At 45.4% G+C, this 20,491-nt stretch overlaps 1 protein-coding gene across 1 annotated transcript; it reads left to right on the forward strand.

Annotated features, from left to right (window-relative positions):
• Positions 1-770: 770 nt before the first annotated feature.
• Positions 771-20,093, forward strand: UPRT (uracil phosphoribosyltransferase homolog). Its single transcript, XM_016130748.2, has 7 exons — positions 771-1,243; positions 11,268-11,310; positions 13,654-13,723; positions 14,735-14,797; positions 16,403-16,564; positions 17,185-17,283; positions 19,162-20,093. Exons 1-7 carry the CDS (start codon positions 909-911, stop codon positions 19,266-19,268), a joined length of 879 nt encoding a protein of 292 aa, XP_015986234.1. The 5' UTR covers positions 771-908; the 3' UTR covers positions 19,269-20,093.
• Positions 20,094-20,491: the final 398 nt, after the last annotated feature.

Here is a 20,491-nt window from a genome sequence, read left to right on the forward strand (position 1 = left end):
ATTCATAGGTCTCGATTTTCTCACCGTGGAACAGGAATTATCATACTGGGCTTAAGCACTTCACCATGCTGAATGAGATAACCGGCATAAAAGTGTTTGGCAAAGACACTATGCAGATGAATGTGAAGGATTTCTATTGATACATGCAGTGGGTTTGTTGCTGCCGTTATTTGCAGTAATAGCAGCTTCAGTTTGTCCGTGTGACCAAATGAGGAACTTAAACTACGCCGCGCCGGCCGCGCCTTCCCAGGTGTGCTTGACCGCTACGCCTTCTCTTCTGTCTATGGGCTGGGCCCGACGCCGTGCGGTTACCATGGCGATGCCGACGGCATTTCACATCCTCTGCCCCTTGATTTCTTTTAAAGAGTTAGAAAGGCACTTTTGTTTGTTACTGTACGGACTCAGTACAAAAGCTCGAGCGAAGCGCGTGCAGGCAGGACTTTTCGACATCGGCGTGTACGGAAGCGCTGTCGAGCTGGCTCAAGGGCCGGTTCCCACGGCCTGCGTTTCAGGTTCCTGTTCGCGACGTGTGAGATGGAACCCAGGGACGCGGACAGAAGTGGGAAAGGCGGGGTGCTCCGTGCGCAGTCGGTCAGGTCGCAGCGTGCACCCCAGCCTTTCCCGGCTCCGCACGCGCGCTGTCCCGGAAGACGGTCCCGCCACGCGGGGCGCGAACGGGTTAAGGAGCCGCGCGCGGCGGAGTGGCAGGGGCGGGAGCCAATGGGGTGCGTGGGCGGGGCCGGGGCCCGGGGGCGGGGCGGGCGGCGGCGGTGACACGGAGCCGCCCAGGACCTCGGGGTGAGAGGGCAGCGCGGGTCGGAGGTTCCGCGGGACGGCACGCGAGCAGCGGTCCCTGCTGTCCTTTGTCCGTGGGGTCCGTAGCTGCGGGGACAGCCGGCGTCCGGCGCATGGCCACGGGGTTGCGCTGCGCGGACTCCATGCCCTGTCACAACCAGAAAGTAAACTCTGCCTCGACCCCGAGCGCCGAGCCGCCGCGACCTGGCGACGAGATCGCGGATCATGCCGGCGGCGGCGGCGCCTCGGGGACCAAGCCCAGCCTCCTCCCGGGGCACGCCCACGGCGACGCGGCCGCCGAGGGCGCCCCTCAGGCCTGCGGCGCCGCCGGCCGCAGCGCAGACAGCAGCCTCGGGGACTGCGAGGTGTCCTGGCAGATCGGCGCTCAGCTCAAGCTGCTGCCCATGAACGAGCAGATCCGGGAGCTGCAGACCATCATCCGCGACAAGTGAGCGGGGCCGCGGGCGGGCGGGGGGCCGGAGGTCCCCGCGGGGCGCGAGGGCCGTGGCCCGTCGGGCCTGGTCTGGGAAGGGGAGTGGCACGTGGCCCGCCCCGCCAGCCGTCCTTCCCCGACCCCGCGCTGACGGTCGCTTTGTGCTCGCGACGCACCCTCTCGGTAGCGTCCCGCTTCCTCTCGGCCCCCCGGAGCGGCGAGGAACGCTGTCCCCGGGGGCGCACGCGCCACGCTGGACCCGTGGCCCAGGCGCGGTTGCCGCCCAAGGTTACACGCCACGTCCAGGCACCTCAGGCCACAAACAAATAGAGCGGTGGCGACAAAATGGGCCCAGCAGCGCATCCGACCCCGCCGTGCTCGCTGTCGCGGGCGTGTCATTTCGTCTGCAGTGTCTGAGGTTGCGAGCGTAGGTTGACTTAGTCACGTGCACGTTCACCGTCCAACTCCTCAGCACTGTTCGCTGTCACCCGGAGAACGTCACTGTCAGCGGCGTCCGCTGCGCTTTAACACGGCGTTCGGCGCCCCTCCCCATCCCACAAGCCAGCGTAGCCAGACCTTCACCTTAAACGCTAAATTAAAATCTCAAAGCTCATGCTGTACATGGCGTTTTTCAAGGCACGTGTGTACCACGATGAGCTACGGCCGCCTTCTCCATTGGCAGGACTTTAAATGAGTGGCTTCTAACTTTCCAGTGGGTGCCTCGATCCTTCTAAATAGCTACTGGGTCACGACACCACTGGCGAAATCAGACTAGTAACTTTTTCTTCACACCGTTGTACTAGGTCCCCGATTTGTGTCCCTGCTCCAAGTTTCCTCTCTCCCACTTGCAGCCACAACCCTATTAGCACACCACTCTGACCGGCAGCTTGCCGTGGCTTCGCAGGGCCCCAAACCGAGGCCAGGACCCTTAGCGTCACAACCAGGACCCTCCTCGCGGTTCCCAGGAACGATTTGGAAGGGCCGCCTGCTCCTTATCCCATCTGGAATTCTCTTTACTCCTCTGCGTGTTCGAATCGCACCTATTCCTCAAGGTGAAAGCCAGCATTAGATGTCCACCTCTGCCAAGAAGCTTTCCTTTGATCACTCTTCCGTTTCTGCCATTTTTCTTGGCCTTTTCAATGCAAGATTCACCTTTTATTTTGTATGTTGGTATTTGTGTCGATCTTTCTATCTTTCGCCAACCATTAGATTTTAAGCTCCTTGAGAACAGAAACTGTATCTTTTACATTTTGAATTCCAGCCATGCCTTACAAATAATAGTTACTCAAGATCCTTTTTAAAGCTCGCAAAAGTTATTGTCATGAAACTATACTATTTAACTGTTTTTAAGGACTCTATATTGAAAACCACCGTAATCATGTGATCTTCAAACGTGGGCGGTATAGGCCTGGTAGCAGTGGTGGGGTGAGCTGAAATAAAACTTATCTGTAAAACAAAGAAAACAGGATGATGATTCTTGTTTCTCTAGAGCAGGAGTTATTGACCTTGAGTCTTGGACCCCACCGCACGTGTAATGGGCTTTCATGAACCTTCAGAAATTAGCTGGCAAATGTTATTTTTTTATGTGCATTTTTTAATGCTTGTTTTTAAAATAACATCTTCACTGACATATAATTCACAAAGCATACAATACACTGTTTAAAGGGTACAATTCAGTGGGTTTTAGGTATGTTCCTAAGTGTGCAAGCATCGCTACAATCCATTTTGGAACATTTTCATCACCCCAACAAGAAACCCCATACTCATGAGCAGTCATTCCCATTTGCCCCCAACCCACCCAAAGCCCCAGACAACCACTAATCTACTCCCTGTCTCTATAGATTTGCCTATTCTGGACATTTCGTATAAAGGGACTTGTACAACATGTGGTTTCTTGTGATGTGTTTCTTTTTTCATTTAACATGTTTTTGCGGGTCCTCCACATTCCATCAGTACACCATGCCTTTTTTGACTGAATGACATTCAGGTGGTGGACATTTGGGTGGTTTCTACTCTGGCTATTATGAATAATGCTGCTGTGAACATTTGTGTGTGTTCTTTTTTTATGGGGTGAGGATTCCTTAGATTTCATTAGGATGTACAGAAGGGTCTTCATGACCATGTAAGTGGGAACCATCGCTGTAGAACTTGGCGAGGGCATGGCATTCAGTATTCATATATGGAAAGACCAGTACCTGATTCTACTGTGTTAATCAGAAAAGCCTAGGTTGTATAGTACACCTGGGTGTAAGTGAAATATTTTTCCCCCCAAGTTTGGAGGGAGACAGCGGGATCTACAGTGATTTTAGGAAGATGTTTAGCTTCTCTGTGCTTCAACTTTATCATTTGTAAACTGAGGACGTTGGTAGCGTCTCATAGAGCTCTGGGCCGAGGCTACAACAAGATACTTTACTGTCTGAACATTTGTTATAAACGGTGAACAGCTATGCACACTTACAGCGTTTCAAGCCTTCGTGTGTGGATGGTTCTGATGGTACCCATAAGTGCTGGTTTCTTGAGCTTTCGGGAGACAGTAAAAGGAATTAAACTGTACATACAACTCTCTTATTTTAAAATGCAACGCTGAGAGATTCTAGGTAATTTTTGTCCTGCTACCAAATAGTATGGAAGGATTCGCTACAAATTTTGACAATTTAGTTATTTAGACTGGAGACTGTTTTAATTTTGTTTTTGTTCATTGAATCTGTCAGCAGAGGCCTCTTTTGCTTTTATCTTTGAAAGTTGGCATCCCCTTGCACAAACAAGACCTGCTGCATCTCATTTAGGGGTCTCGCATAGGGCACCTCTGGTGAGCGGAATGACGTCTCCGTAGGTCTGGTCGTGGAGGAACCACCCCTTGATCGCACCCCATCTTACTCAGGGCTTTGGGCCGGCAGGGCTGCGTGTTCCTGTGACCGTATAAAGCAAGATCAAGAACATCGGACTGCTGTCAGATGTCTTTAGTTTTTGAAATGTACAGTATTTGCAACATGATATGTTGGTTATATGATTGGAATTTCAGGAGACAGTTTTCTCATTGAGAGTGCAGTAATCTAAAAACGTCCCTGGTCACGTGATTGACTCAGTCACACAGGGGTCACTGATGAATTCCAGAAGAGAAATGACGTCGTTCCTTTCCAGGTTCTGTCGTCGCAGTGGATGAAACCACACACGCACCCCTTCCTGCCTCCTCTACATTCTAAACCCAGCGACATCTGAGTGTAATGTACTTTTCCCTTCAACATGATTCATGACCCTCATATTTAAGGCAATGCAGTGGATTTAAAAGATCATCTTCCTTTCCCAGGTTTTTGGTTTTTTTCCAGAAACATTGAAGGAAAGCTGTTTCATGAGCTGCGGAACATGTGCATGTGTCTGGCATATTTTCTTAAAGATGTGGTCTCAGGACGAAACTTGGGTGAGAGTTGAGGAATCTTAGCTATTTTCATCCATGAAGTAGCACTGAAGAAAGAGCACATTTAGTCTTGTGACCTTTTCTTAGTTCCCTGGAGGGGAGAAAATAAACCCCAGGATGCATGAACATCCCCGCGGCCCCCCCCCATGAGTGCAGCTAGTGGGATTTGGCTCATCTGACTAGGTGACACGATGTTTTTGCCGTGCATCCGAATCGCTTGGGGAGTCTTTCTCTTCTCAGTTTCGGTCCTGTCGTCCCTTGGATGGAGCCTGAGCACCTTTGTCGCTTGACAAACACCTTGGTGGTCATGCTGCACTCGGGCCACTGCCCCCTGCAGTGGGAATCAACTGCCTTCAGGCCCGGTGAGTGGGCCGAGCCAGGGACCACATGCCCCTATCGCAGCCCCTAGAGAGCCTGGCCTGGTACTGCCCGAGACCGGACAGGTCTCGGAACTTTCCCTTCAAATGTACAAAAGCAAAACGTGCCCCACAGGACAGTCTGTCAGCTGCAAGTTGCTTAAAACAGCGAGCACGTTTTTGGTTCCCTGCGGTTTCCACGTGAATTTATTTTCAAACTGACTCTCAAGCCAAGGCGAGGAAGTCGCACTCCTGCTAGAATCTTGATTCGAGTGATGTGTCGCCAACTCATCTGGACTCCAGGAAGACAAAAATAATGTCTGGCCTGTCACAGTACCTGACACGTAGTGGCATTACTGTTGCGATCATTATAAAAAGCAAATAGATAAACTTCAGAATGACTGAGACCTGGGTTCTAAGGGAAAATGATACTTTCGCTTCTTTTTCTACCTGACTTTGAATGTTTGCATTGAGCTCTGCTCTGAGGTGCTAGTAAATAATTAATGACACTATTTTATGAGCTTTTAAAGACGGAACTAGAGAGCCGCAGCATTGTCGACTTGCATCTGGCAGGTAGTAAAAGCTATTTTATTCAACTTTCACTTCAGCTTAGGTTTGCTCCAGGTACTTCATTGGGCATTTGTTTTTCTGAGTGGGAAGGAAGAAGGAAAACCATTTATAAATCTTCTACATACCATGACCAGCCATGGAGCTATTTATTATTTCTGATCACATAAGAACAAAGTAGCTGTGGAAAGTTTATTATGTGTTCAGAGTTTTCACTAAACATTAACTTTAAATGAAACATTTCTTTGCTTTAAACCTGCTAGAAAAGCTTTTATGATCCATTTTCCTTTATCTTGTTGCTTGAAAAAAAAGAAACAAGTAAAAACAATTTAGAGCTGAATTTGAGTCCATCCAGTTCTTTCTCCTTTCCTTAGGTCAACAGGTAAAATACAGGACACCCAGTTAAACACGAATTCAAATATACTTTTCTCATATAACTATATCCTAAACATTGCATGGGACGCATTTCTGAAATACAAATTTAACTAGGTGTCCTGTATTTTTATTTGCTAAATCTGGCAACCCTGTGCCCGGCCCTGACTTCTCCGACACCAAATGCTGAAAACAGTCCTTGTGTATAATCCTCATCCTTCGAAGAGACAGCTAATTCAGTGCTACTGGGACGTGATTACATTAAATTGGGTTAAGTTATGGGGCAGAGGTTGAGATTTAATCATTTTCTGATGTTTTATGTGCCTGCCAGGCTCTTTATTTTATCATTTGCATTGTATGTACATGCCATGATGATTCGCAGGGAGAGAAAAATTATAAAAACATATCGAAAACCTGATTACCTTTTCGTAAACATTCCCTTATTGAAGCAAAATAAATAAAGGCTTTACTCAGGGACTTGGAACAAGAGCTGCAGGCTGGGAAGAAACTTGAAAGACTTCACCTCTGTGAGCCTCCCCATTTTCATCAGTTAAGTCGTGGTAATGATGGAATCTTCCTCTTAGGATTCTGTGAGGATTACATGAAGTCATGCACCAAAAGTGCTAAATACTTGGCACCGAGTGGACTTTTAATGAACGGTGACCATTGGGAAAGAAGGTGGTAACGTATGTACAATATTAGCCACCTGCTGGAACTTTCAGATCTCTTTAGGAAAAAAAATAAATCTTTGTACACTTGGTGTGTGTGCGTGCACACACACACATACACATACACATAGAGTTGTTAAAATAAATGATATTTGTAAAAAAAAACAAGGGGGGGTTGTCAAGTTTATTCTTAATAGAGAGAAGAAGCAGAGTGATCAAATGGAAGTTTCTGCTGTGGAAACTGAAGTTGTAATTGTCCCAGGGGAGGATGTTGTGAGGATTAATAGACAAGCCCCATTTATGTTGGAGTTGGGACAGTCTGTAGCGGGCTCTCCCGCCCGCCCTTGTCCTCAGTTACCCCAAACAGGAAGATGTTCTCTAGTCTACTACTCCGTTAGGGAGGACTATTCTCTCTGGTCACAACTCAGCCACGGAAAAGTCACTACACTTTGAATTCCCAATTCCACCCATAGACTTTTTGTTTATAACAGCCCCTCTGAACTCCCCCTTTTTCTAAAAATAAAAGTTCCTCCTCTTTGTTCTCTGGACTTGCCGTGGTTCACCCTTACTCAGCATGTTCCAAATTGCAATTGTTTGTTGTTCCCAATAAACCCATTTTGGTGGAGAAATATTTGGCTATTTAAAGCCAACAGTATCTTCTCAGAACTAGGGAATCCCTGTAGCAGCCGCAGCAACGCTGAGGCCTAGTAAGAAGGATCTTTAGTCAAACTCTAAATTTTTTAACAGTATAAAGCTTTCCTCATATTTCTATATCGTGTGGGTGATAAGTAAATACCTGTTAGCTTTTTGAAAGAAAGATCAGTGAGAGTCAAATTTTCATCATGGTTTGGGGTTGCTATGTTTTTAAATATTGCTCAAGGCTCTCTGGGAATTTTAAAATGGTTTACAGACTGTCCTAAGTATGGGGAAAGTCAGCGAATGACAAAAACAAACAAACAAACAAACAAACCTGAGCCTATTGCTCTGTTTGCTAGACCTGTACGAACTTAGGTTTACCAAGTCCACACTAAAATGATGACTTAGCTTTTGTATGATCCTCATTTTTTTGTTGTTAAAGTGTGAAGGTCATTTTTAAAAATGGCTACCTTGGGCTTTCATTTCGTTGCTACAGAAATGTGACATATTTGTGGGGACTGTGGAGAAAAGTATATTCTCGGATATGGTTAGGTCTGCATTGTTAATCCTGTTTGGAGGTTGTACAATTCAAAAGATGCCCAGCTTACCATTAATTAGATGTCCGTGTTCTGAATTATGAGTGCCTGGATCTCACTGTTTAAATATTTGATATTTGGACCCTTGGATATGTTTTAGAATATTCCAGGGATATGTACCAGTGTATTTATTGCTTTTTAATAATTTTGCATGAGATTTTATGTGGGATGATTAAAATGCCTTTCAGAACTTTGTTCCTAGTATGAGAGACTTTTTTTTTAACAGTTATTTTGAGACAAGAGAATAGAGTTATGATTTGCAACAGCGTGTGGCATGAATAAAACCCAGGGCCTGGTTTACATTCAAACACCTTTCTTAACAAAAAATTTAGTCCAATGGTGGGCCTAAAGGAAGGGCTCAGAGAATATGTGGAACTCGATTGATCTATCAAGTAAATACCTGCTTTAGGAAACGCTAGTGTGAACAGTGTTATGGATTTCGATGTGGATAGTGAAGACCGCTGTTGCTTTTTCAAAAACGCGACCAAATTATTGTAATCTAGCTGTATTTAATTTCGAAACCGATTTGAAGTAAACAGTATGGATCTGAAGTGTGTCTGAAACAGCAGGAGATAGGTTAGTAATTACTGTTTGTAGTGGGGTGACTTGGAGCAGCGAATGCTTTCATTGGAAATCAAATAAGCTATCAAAAGATGACAGTTCATATTAGGTTCTCAGAGTGTGTATCTTTTTTGGAATGTAGAGCAGGTGCTTATTATGCAAAAGTTACCTGAAGCTAATATTTTGGGTGAATGTGTGAAAGGTGTTAAAAATGTCCGATTCCAAAAATAAAACAACAGATCTTGTCAACTCTAATCACATAACCTAACATAACTTTTCTACATGACAAATTTATGTATAACTGTCCAGAAATCAAAAACAAATATTTCAGATGTCGTTCCCAAGATACGTTACTGGATATTTTTTAAGATAAATTCAGACTTTTCTTTACTGGTGCGGCAGTAGGCGCCAGCATTTTTATTTTTTGCAGTCCGCCGACTTTTTCTTCCTTGACAAGTACGTTGTAGATTCTTTGGCGGAGGTAAAGGGCGCTGGTGCCGAGCAGGAAGAGCCCGGCCTCCCCCACCCCCACCTGCACCCCCACGCCCCGGGGCGACGGCTCAGCTCTGGGGAACTTGGAACTGCTTTATTTGCAAGCACTAAGCCAGGCAGATGGGCCCGGACTCCCCAGTGACTTCAAATTCAGGGCTTTTAAGGGCAAAAATGACCATATTCATGTGTAAGGCGTTCGGGGCTGTGGGCCATGCTGAGGGTCAGCTTTTGGGCGAGCTCCAGGAATCTGACTTGTTCACCTTCTGGTGGCATAGTGGCCGGATCTGCGTGATGATGGCCAGGTGGTCAGGAACAGAAAGAGAGGTCTGAGACAGCTTGGGACTGTGAGAGGGGGACTCATCCCCAAAGCAGAGAGAAAAGAGCAGAGCTCTGTATCTGATGCTTAACAGGCTACATTCCTCCATTATCTTCAGCAGAGTCTGCATTGTAAAACCTGCTCTACAGGACAGGGACAGGCAAATGTCCCCGAGCGTTGGGGGTAGACCCAGCCCTGCAGCGAAACACAGGCACCAAAGTTAGAGTCAAAGGGAAGGTTTGTTAGAAAAAGGGAAACAGTCCACAGAGCGTGGTCTCCGCTCAGACGCAGGGAGTGACAGGGACAGTCAGAGAGACAGTGAGAGGGACTGAGAGAGACGTGGAAAGAGGGCGAGTAGGGGGCTGAGCGTTCGGGGATCGTATAAAGCCTTCGTTCCCCATCTCCGCGATCTGGACACAGTGACGAAGGGGAAGAGCACATGCTGTGACAAGGCGGGGCTGTGGCCTGCTGCAGCCCCCAGCCTCAATCCTCAGCTTCCCCGGGGTTTTAGCCACTGGGAGCGGCTCGTGGTTCCTGTTCCCCTGCACAGGTGTGGGGGTGGGCTGTCGGCAACCCCTGCAGAACCGCCCTTTGTTCCGCAGGGTCCCCCGAGCTGCAGGACTGGTCAGCAGGCGCAGCCTCTGATTGCGGCTTGATTAACATTTGAATTCTCTTGCCTCCTCCCTCCGGTAACTCCTGTGCAGCTCTGACTCCTAAGGAGGGCTAATGGAAAACTTTCAACTAAAAGCTACGCTCAAACATATGTAGTCTGTTATGGTTTGCCCTGGGTTTCATGAATATCCGTAATATGACAGGACTGGTCACTCTAAGAGCCCTAATGCCATTTATATCCGGAAGATTTCATTGTTTTTCCTTGTCAAAGAAAGTAAATGCAGCTTGAAAAAAAAAGCCATGATGAAGGGTGTACTGCGATGCCATATCCTTGCACGTGCCACCTGGATGCTCTTGGGTCTGCCTTTGGTCGGCTGCGGAGAGGCAGATGGGGATTGTTAGGTACATTAGCCTGTTCGGGTGAATCACTTCACTCTAACTGGAGAAAGATTTTTATGTAAAAGAAAAAAGTCAGCATTAACACTCCCTTTTTGGCTGCTTAACAACTTGTGGGTAGGTGCAACCCCAGATTGTAGTCACTTGGGTTCCTCAGGATATGAAAGTATTGATCAGAAAGGAATATATGGGAAAGTAGCAGAAAGATCTAGGGAACAAAAGATTTGATTGAAAAACAGGCAAAAGGAACAAATTATCAGTCAATATTTTGGGAAAGAGGTCTTAGAAATTGGGTTATCAACTCTTAAAAGCAGTGGCATGGGACTTATTGGCGTGTACCATTCTCAATCTGTTAAGGGTAGAAAATTTTCAAATGGCCAACTTCTGCTTCCATTGTTTAATGTTAAACAGGGTGCAGTTCTAGGAGATATTCTGTGCAAAGATATGCTACTGTTAAGGGTGTCCTTATCCTGCGTTAAGATATGTTAATGGCCAGCCTCTGCTTCTGTAAACCTGCTTGCTTGCTGGAGGGGGTTTTCAGGCTTTTTAAGCTATTCCTTCTAGATGCTCGAGGCTGATTCTCTTGTGGGGAGAGTCAGTCGCCAGCCAGCTAATAAAGGCTCATAATTAATCTCAGTTGGATCCGTGGGTCTCAAATTTAACCGCACCACAACAATTCCAAAAAGGATTAGAGACCAAGTCGATGGGTTACTTCTCTTGGTGAAACGGAGGGAGAAACCAACTTTCTTACTGCAAAGTTTTGCTCTTACATGGAGTCAGGGGCTTGCTCCGGCAGCTCAGAGGAGACTGAGATTGATATCTCGAATATCGACATCAAATGAGTATTTTCAATAATATTTACTGAGTCATTCCATTTAGGTTCCTGTATCCTAGTGAAAAATGTCTTGCCTCAGTAAGAGTCTGTACATGTAAAGTTTTAAGCTTTTAGTATATGATACGTCTTAATATCAGTCTATTTATGTGCATTAAGTGATATTTTACCTTAAGGCTCGAATCTACACTAAAACTTGTACTCCTTTTTTTTTTTTTAGGACAGCCAGTAGAGGTGACTTCATGTTTTCTGCGGATCGTTTGGTAGGTGGAGGCTTTTCATTTTCATTTTGTTACTGTTCCTAGTGATAGAGACATTGCAGGCAAAGGGACTTTTTGATTTAGAGCATTCTAGGGGTGAGAGAGAGATTGTGCCAAGTAACCATCATGTGGCTAGACTTCTGACGCGTTATTTCCATTCTTGCATTGAAGCGTTTGTCTCAATCCCTTTCACCTCAGAGCGTTGCCTGTGACCTCATTCTCTGTAGTTCTCAGGTGCCACTGCCTCTAACCTGGTCATGGGCAACCCTCAAATGTGAAGTACATTAAAAGAAAACCAAACATGTAAGGAGACCTAGTAGGTACTGAATGACATTCATCTAATGCACAAAAACAGATAACTGTCTTGTACCCTCCTCACGTGAAATATTAAGTTGGACTATCTATGCTTTTCTCAGGGACTTTCTGTTAAGGATTGACCAAGCTCAATTCTGCTTAGCCAGTGTGATCTGAAAGGATCTCAGGGCAAATTGGCTTGTCTTCAGGGTAAGCACTGTGTTTCATTCTTGTGTTCATATCTAAGTGTGCTCAGTGCTTGGAATGAGGTCGACACATTTTCTGCTGTGGTCGTTAGCATTCATCCATGTACGAAATACATGTCGAATTCTTGTAAGTCAGGCACTGTACCAGGCAGCATTGCAGGGTGAGGAGATAGAATACAGAATACAGAATACAGACGTGGCCCCTCCCTTGTGGAGTTTGTCTAAATACTATTGTCAGTATTTAGTTTGGGAAGGAGAGAAAAGTGGCTTATTAATGTTCATTTAGATTTTCCCTGAGAAAAATCTGTATTTCAAAAGAATGTACACGACTCCTATTCTACTTTTAACTTTAAGTATTCCTGATTCAGGGGCCACTTCTATTTACATTATTTCAGTTTGCAAGGGCAGTAATTGTTGGATTGCATCAAAATCAATGTAACTGACATTCCCGGAGTGATAGGTCATTCTCTCGTGAAGCTTCTATCAAAGCAAAGGAACAAGTTCCAGGAGGAAGGAGCTTGCGTCAGTGGCTGCTGCGGTGAGGACAGAGGCCTTGGTGTCCACTGGCGGCACATGGTTCCCTTTTCTTTCCACTGATTTCCTTATGCCCTTTTTCTATGGAAAGTAGGGGTTAGGATCGTGGTTGTTGTGAAATGCTCCCTTGAAAGGACAGGCACTATATCTGAGTCAAATGAGATCATAAGGACGAGGACATAAGTCACCAGAGGGGATACTTGGGGCCCCTCTGTCCTCTATTTAGCCACCCTCCTGATGGTTTTACATTGTCCTATAAGGCTTAGACATGCAGATTTCTTTCCCAGGGTTGCAGAAGGTGGGCAGGAGGTAAGACGCTCTACAAGACTGTCACTAGGGGGGACCTAGGCTCTCTCAAGAAAAGGATCCTCTTCTTCCCTTGTCATTTGCTCATCAGAAACAGTCACGTCCACAGAAGGTGGTGGTTAGAGGCGAGTGCGCGTGCACACTCACAAGCACAGTATCCGTGAGGGGCCTGGACGCTCTGCAGCGCTGCGGGCTGACAAAGTGCTGGCCCATCGCGCATCGATCATCTTAATGGAACAGGGTATCGAGTTGTGATACCGGAGTGTGGGGCCTGGCGTTTCTCCCTGCTGATCCCGATTCTCAGTCAATAATGTCATATTGACTGGAGAGCGTGCGCACGGCCAGCTCAGCACCGCCATTTTCGTAACGGGGTCCAGGTGTTCAGAGGAAGGAACATCACACCTGGTTTCTGGAGCCTGTTTCTGGAAGGTCTGCTGGGTTCTTTCCTCTCTATCTAGCGCACATTGAGCTCATGAGGAACCTTTTGTTCTGTTTTCAGCTGAGATGCCCCAGTGCATTCAAACTCAGGAAATGGGTTCGACCTCATCTCTTCATTTAGTTCCTCCTAAGGAGCTTCAGGCTTTCTTTGCATTATCATGGGCCTTGTTAAAAAGAATCAAAGTTAACAATTCCAAAGTACTAGGCAAGGCAGAGTAGTGCCCTTTGGGCACTGTTTCCAGGGTAATCAGGAGCGCATTACTTCCGAGGTGTCACCATGACTCTTGTCACTCGCTGTGCTTGTCCTGGACTGACTGAGAATCAGAAGGGGTGGTTGAGCCTGTTGTTGGCAGTCATGTCTCTGACCAAGTCCGCACACCTAGCAGCAAGCAGCCCGGCATTTGGATCTGTCTCTGAATCTGACACGTGACGGAGCCCCCTTCCTACTCCACACGCTAAATCTTTGCCTGGTGGTTACTTAGTTTTGCCTCGTATTCAGCTCCTGAGGCTAACAGGTAACAGGAGACTCTTCGCAGATTTTCAACTTATTCTTTCTTTGACTTTCTAGATCAGACTTGTTGTGGAAGAGGGATTAAATCAGCTACCATATAAAGAATGCACGGTCACCACCCCCACAGGTAACCAGGGCTGTTACTCTTATATTTTCATCATAAAAAATCAGGTAGAATTGGAGGGGGGCTGGAAAGAAAGCAGTAAGTCAGTATGCACGCTGAGGAGTCTAGTTGGAGCTGTTCTTTTAAGCAACTTAATAAACCCAGAGACGTTTAGTAAAGAAATTCACGTAAATGACTTTTTCTTGATGGCTTGCTTGTCGATTCAAGTTAAAGGTCAATCAGTATTCTTCAGCATGCAGGTGTTGCCTTTCTGGTCCCATCGGGATGGAGTTAAGAACTGCTGGCAGCTTCTCTCCCCCTCTGTGGGGAAGCTACAGGCATTAACAAATGGGTGGGCCGCCCTGAAACTCCAGGTACAAGGATGAGAACAAAGAAAAACCACCGCAAACGATGAGAACTGGAGAATTGCTTTGTTTTGCTCAAATAGAAAGCAGCCAAAGATCCGTATTGCAGGGATTCGAAATTCTGATTTGTTTTTTTAAGTAACGATGGAAACTGTGCTTTTCAAAGGTCCACTTCACGGAAATTGGGGGCTGAGCTTGCTGCGTCATAACCGTCATAACCAATACAAGCTCAGGATGAAACCAAGGGTTGAATATATCTTGGTAACTACTTCACTGTCTCTTTTCTGCTTTTTAAGGCAGAATGGAGGTTCGTGAATGGAGGGAGGGGCTCGCAGCAGGGTGCCGGTTCGAAGCTATGCGGTTTAGAGCATTCTCCTCTGAGTTCAGTTTGATGAATGTGTTTGTGAAGATCATACTACCACGTGTCCTATTCCTGCTTGATGAAGTCCACATGTATCAATTATCTCCACGGGTTTCTTATGAAGAATTAAGAAATAGCTATGGAAAACCTTGACGCGTCTGTGTGTTTTCACAGGGAACCTGAGACGTCACACGGTGTTTCCGGACATGGGCCGCCCAGTGCCCGTCCGCGTGAAACCATAGGCACATTATCAAATAAGCAAGTTGGCCAGTGATGAAAGACAAGTTCTTTGGTTTTCTTCCTCAACAGGGTACAAGTACGAAGGAGTGAAATTTGAGAAGGGGAATTGCGGTGTCAGCATAATGAGAAGCGGTAGGTCCGCGAGGGCGTGACTGTCTGTCTGCGTAGAAGCTGTCGCTGTTGTCCCGGAGGGAGGCGGTCTCGTTTGTCGTGCTCACAGCCATCCTTAGCTTGAATCTCACCGTCTGTCTTGTCTGTTCTCGTGGTGCCTCGAAATCATGGCTGTGTGCTGCTGAGTTTGGCTGATTTTGCCCACAGAGCATCTTTCCTGGTGCCTGTCCCCATGGGCAAGCCAGCATTCAAAGAGATTCAGGGGGCAGTGAGGGCATAGGAGGATGAGGAGGCGCTGTCTCGGGGAGAACAGAGCAGCTCGAAGGGCGAGGGACTGTGGCACAACTCAGACCTGCAGGACTGGGAATGCGTGTCTGGAGGGAATATCTGCTCTGTGTGTGTCTGTGTGTCCGTGTGTGCACGCGCGTGCGTGTTCATGCGCATGCATGTGCGCTGAACAGTCCTGCCGTCTCAGGAACTGGACTGAATGGCTTGTTCAATATATTTGGGGAGTATGTAATCGTGTATCAAAAGCACTCCCGGTCATTTCCAACTACTGGTCTTATAAATGCCAGATTTGTGTTTGAGTGCAACCGACCACCCTTCTCAACCGGCCTCTGTGCAGCAAAACCACGGGGCTGTAATTAGGAGCCATACCTGTTACATGGGGACGATTATGTCCATTCAGCTACTTGATGAATTAATTCTTTTTTTTGCACAGGATCCACGGTACAGTGGAAGCCCCACTGCTTGCACTGGAAACAGATGGAGTATTTTTTAAAACATAAGCATTCCCTCTTTTCCTCTGACTATGAAGTTCGTGAACAAACAGGAGCTCTAAGCACCCTTTGTATTAGACTGTAGCTCTTCAACAGCGATGGGATTTTTAGGATGATGTTGTTCAACCTTTTAAAGCTGATAAAGACAAAGTAGATAGCCTTTAAGGCACAGTTTCTTCTGTTCTAGTCCAGTTCCTGCCCTAAATAAACAATTTAAAGAAAACTATTAAGTAAATAATCGTACAAGTAGAATTCTGATATGGCCTGAGGACCTTTGGCCAACACTTCCTTAGAACTCACACTCCAAAGTACTTCCGTGTTCAGAAACCGGGTTCGGGGTGGTGCTGCTGGCCATGTCCTCTGCGGGGAGAGGGAACAATGTGGTAGTTTCTCACTGTTTGCCCGTGAGGCCTCTGCCACCGAAGCCACGCTGGGGCTCAGCACTGTCCCCTGACGCCGCCTGCGTCTGACAGGAGGTCCTTCGGCCTGTAGCCCCATTCTTCCATAACCCTTTATATTTTTGCAGATGAAAGTAACAGGTTTATTGGGTTTGAAGGCTCTCTTAAAATAATACGAGTAAAAGCTCAGCTTAACAAAACACTGAATTTCCTGTAATTATGGAAGCGTGACGGCCAGCAATAAAACTGGCTTATCCTAGAGTTTCATTGCCCAGCCTGTAACCTAGCTTCGTTGACCTGCATGAAGTATGAAATATGAACATTTCAAAAGGAAACCTGTTAGTGTAAGAATTCCTTCCATCTCAACAATGTCCTTTGGCCTGTTCTTGGGCTTTCTTTCACTTGATCACCCCCTCACCCTTTTTGCCTTTTTTATTTCTTTCTTCAAGGTGAGGCGATGGAGCAGGGTCTACGGGATTGCTGTCGATCCATACGGATTGGGAAGATCCTGATTCAGAGTGATGAGGAGACACAGAGAGCAAAAGTATATTATGCCAAGTTCCCTCCAGACATTTACAGGAGAAAAGTCCTTCTGATGTATCCAATTCTCAGTGAGTGGCTTGAGTGAAGGCAAAAACTGTTTCCAAATGTGTTTTTTGTCACTTAGATTTGGAGTCGCCCTGGGCACTTCACTGGAGATTTTTACTTTGTGATAACAGAGTGTACATCAGCCAAGCTCTATTAGTGCCAAAGCGCCTCTCTCTGAAAATGAACACATAGAAGCAAAGGATCTAATGAGGCAAAACATGTAAAACTGAAAATATATTGAAATATATCCCCTCTCTGCCCAATGAGCTACAGCCTCATTTTCTCAAGGATTTGTCCCCTCTGCAGATGATACATTTTCTCTTCTTCTGTTCTGTGTCCAAAGCTTAGTCACATCCACACACGGCATGATCTCCTGGGGTTGGGGGTGGAAGCCATGTGTTAAATTTGACATCTCAAATACTGGATGAATTTAGGGCTTGTGCATTAGAAAACTGAAAAGCGTACGTGTCGTGTTCATTGTTGAAAATAACGTCCTTGGTGAAGAACAGGTGCCTTCAAATGAAGCTTTCCCTAGTGGCATCTTTTGTCAGATCACTACACTGCCTTTACTTCAAGAAACATCAAAGACATTTTGAGACAGATGTTAAAGTCGGTGATGCATTTGTTTGTCGTTTGATTTTAGGCACTGGAAATACTGTAATTGAAGCTGTAAAGGTTCTTCTAGAACATGGAGTCCAGCCCAGTGTTATCATCCTGCTCAGTCTGTTCTCCACACCTCATGGTAAGTTCAGCGCGAGGCGGTAATGGGGGCCGGGGACGGTCCCCGGGTGGGTGAGTATGCATCTGTCGAGCCTCTTCTCCTGATGAAGTTTATTTGCATCCACAGTAAATCCGAGTCTAGTTTTAGTAGTTATGATGTGCGTTTGTCATCTCTAAGCTTATTGATAATATTTTACACCATTCTGATGTTGTCTAGATACAAATAGGACAGTCTGAACTAACCCCAACGAAGGGGATCGTGCTCGTTTTCCTGGTGGCCCTGTTTGGGTAGAGCCTGCAAATAGCCAAACGGTCCCTCCTCCTGGCTCTCCATCTGAGCCTGACAGCTGCTCCCAAAGGCGAGGTTCTAGCAGGCCCCGTGGTCTTACTGAAGTCAACTTTGCAGTGCTCAAAGGGTCTGTGATAGAACTGTATATTCTTTCACTTCCTGAGGGAGGTGAGCCTAATTTAAGACCCTACTTTTTTGCCATACAATCTAGGACAATTGCAAAAGTATCCTAGTAATCATAGATGCACATAGAAATTCAGCTTTTAGGATTTTCCTTTGCATTTATGTAAGAAAAAATTCGAAAGTATGTAAACGAGTTACCATAATGAAATGGTTAAACAAATATATATTCAAAGGATGTAACATTATTTAACTTAAATCATTTTTAAAAATATTTAATGACATCAAAAAACTATGCGGTAAATATATAAGAGCAGAATAAAAAAATAGCAGTATTAGAGTAGTGTTGAGTGTCATCAGCCAGTTGAGAGATGACTAACACAAGCCGTGACTATTATAACCACTAAAGTCAGACTTGGACTTAAGGAACCTAATAAATCTGTCCCAGCATGAGAGACTAGACAGACGCACAGTGTCGTTTCAATTTTCATTCTGAAATACACCATAGTGGTTATCTCAACATGGTAGGGTTCTAAGTGATTTGTTTTATTTTCAAGCTTTTTTTTTGTTTTTCAAATGTTCTACAATGAATTTGCATTTGTTTTATGATTGAAAAGAAAGAAACACGTGGCTTCCAGTTAGGACGGGGTCTCATTTCCAAAGGCCCCAAGCCTTGGCCAGCCCTGAAGAGGCTACAGTGTGTCCACTTGGGGAGGCCTGCGCTCAGTGGGCCATTGGTTATTTTCCTGTTTCATAATTTTTAAAAAATTACCCGTAGATCAAATGTCGCTGGTGACAAAGGGTGATTTGCTTGGTCATCCACTGCAAACATTGAGATAATCAAATAATTATTGGGTTTTCTGCCTTTGGGAGTAGAAAAGTAAGTGTATTGGGTCTAATCGTATACATTACAAGAGTATACTATTGCTTGACATTAGAGATGAAAAAGTCACGTTCTGTGGCAGCCTAGCTATGGCTTTTTAGTTTGAGTGGGATACTAAGTTAGTCCCTGCCCTGCCCTGCCAAGTCTGGAGTCCTAACTCCTGCAAAGCAAGCTCGCTCTGACCTACGAAAGAAGTCCTTGCACCTGTGTTCCAGTTGAAAAGCCATCTTATGTTTGATCCTGTTTTCAGAAAGAACTGTATCCTCTCTATTCCCGTTGCCTTTCAAGTAAAACAAAAGAGACTCTTCAGGGGAAAGGTGGCTATAGCTGAGTATATTTTTCAAATCTGGGATAGAAAACAATTTGATTTAAGAATTGATTGATGGATGAGTGGGTGGGAATGTAGTCTGACTACTATCAAAGCTTTTCGGATATCAGACATTAAAAAAAAGCTAATACGAGATTATCCAAGTCTGGTCAGGTATCCAAAGGTCGTTGCTCTCTGTCTTTAGTCAATATGAGACCTAGAGACTGACTATAACATTCTTGAACTGCAATGTTACCAAAAAGTCCTGCAATGACAATTTTTTTCCTCTTATTTTTCGAAGGTGCCAAATCAATCATTCAAGAGTTTCCAGACATCACGATTTTAACTACTGAAGTTCATCCTGTTGCACCAACACATTTTGGACAGAAATACTTTGGAACAGACTAAGTCATTGAAGGAAAATTCATTATCTTGTATAATATTACAGTGATGTTTTGAGTTTCTATCTGTCTTTGAGTTTCTATCTGAGGAATGGCAGAGAAGATTGTGTTAAAGATGTTTTGTAATTTTTAGAAGTGGGTATAGTTAAAAGGAAATATTTGAGGCTTATTTATTATATTTGGTTATTTCTTGACTGTTGACACCAAATTCAGCAATGACACACACACAACTCTTAGCAAATATTTTGATAATATTCTTTATGCAAATTGCTGATCCCTCAGTGCATTGAAGCTGTTCCCTAGTTTATGAGCCTCTCAGTTCGGAGGTTGCTTGCAGCCACAAATAAAACTCAAATGGGAGTCACCTCTTTGGCCCACTATTCTGTTAGTTTTTAGTTCTAGGGAGTCTCATTTATGTAGGTTCAGTTCTGTTTGACCTTCCTCAACTCTTTACTTCCCTCTACTATACATGCTGGTAACTCGGAGAGGATGAAAAGCATTTTCTCCCGGAATTTTACATTTCCTTAGTATCCTCACTCAACTGGATATCTAGTTAGCCTTTCAGTCAAGCCATTATGTTCTCCTGGCTCATTTCCTACCCTCTGTATTTCTGGTCGGTGCCTTGCCAAGTAGAAGTCGGGTCATTTCCTGCAAGGGAAACTGTAACATTTACCTGCTTAGATTGACCCGGAGATGCCCGGATGCTGACAAGGGAGGGCTGAGCACTGTTAATGCCATCCGTGTCCCAGCAAGGAACTGGTGGTGGTGTTTCTGGGGGAAGGAGAGTTTTATGGCTAATAATTAGATTAAAATGCTTGGTTTTTAATTTGAATGTTTCTGCTAGAGGCCTTTGATTCGGAAATTATTTTGCATGTTTGTCAACTGTAGATATAGTTAAATGGGAAAAATACCATGATATATTTTTTTAAGTCCCTAAAATCTATGTGTTCGTATTTCGGCTTCTAAAAGGAAGATAAATCATTTTAGAAATCACAGTTTCTGTTCTACAACTTGCGCGTCAAACCCTGATCTCATTTTATGTTGATACTAAAACACTCGAACTGGCTGCTGGCTGACGACTTGATGCATTCTCCTCTCAGAGCCCCGTAGGCCACCGCCGTGGGCGTCTGTTTCAGAACAAGAAAGAGAGCAGAAGGTGGCGTGTTAGAAGGAGCCAGAGCTGGGGACAGCAGAGGGCCCGAGGAAGGAGAGGGGCTGTGTGACGGGAGG

The sequence above is a fragment of the Rousettus aegyptiacus genome, unplaced genomic scaffold (genome assembly GCF_014176215.1).
Source record: "Rousettus aegyptiacus isolate mRouAeg1 unplaced genomic scaffold, mRouAeg1.p scaffold_m13_p_9, whole genome shotgun sequence".
NCBI lineage: Eukaryota > Metazoa > Chordata > Mammalia > Chiroptera > Pteropodidae > Rousettus > Rousettus aegyptiacus.

Excerpts from the sequence above, each read along its gene's own strand:
- UPRT (XM_016130748.2), top strand. The coding sequence starts at position 909 with ATGGCCACGGGGTTGCGCTGCGCGGACTCCATGCCCTGTCACAACCAG. Across the intron at positions 13,724-14,734 it reads CACGGTCACCACCCCCACAG|GGTACAAGTACGAAGGAGTG; the intron begins GTAACCAGGGCT and ends CTTCCTCAACAG. Across the intron at positions 16,565-17,184 it reads TCTGATGTATCCAATTCTCA|GCACTGGAAATACTGTAATT; the intron begins GTGAGTGGCTTG and ends GTTTGATTTTAG.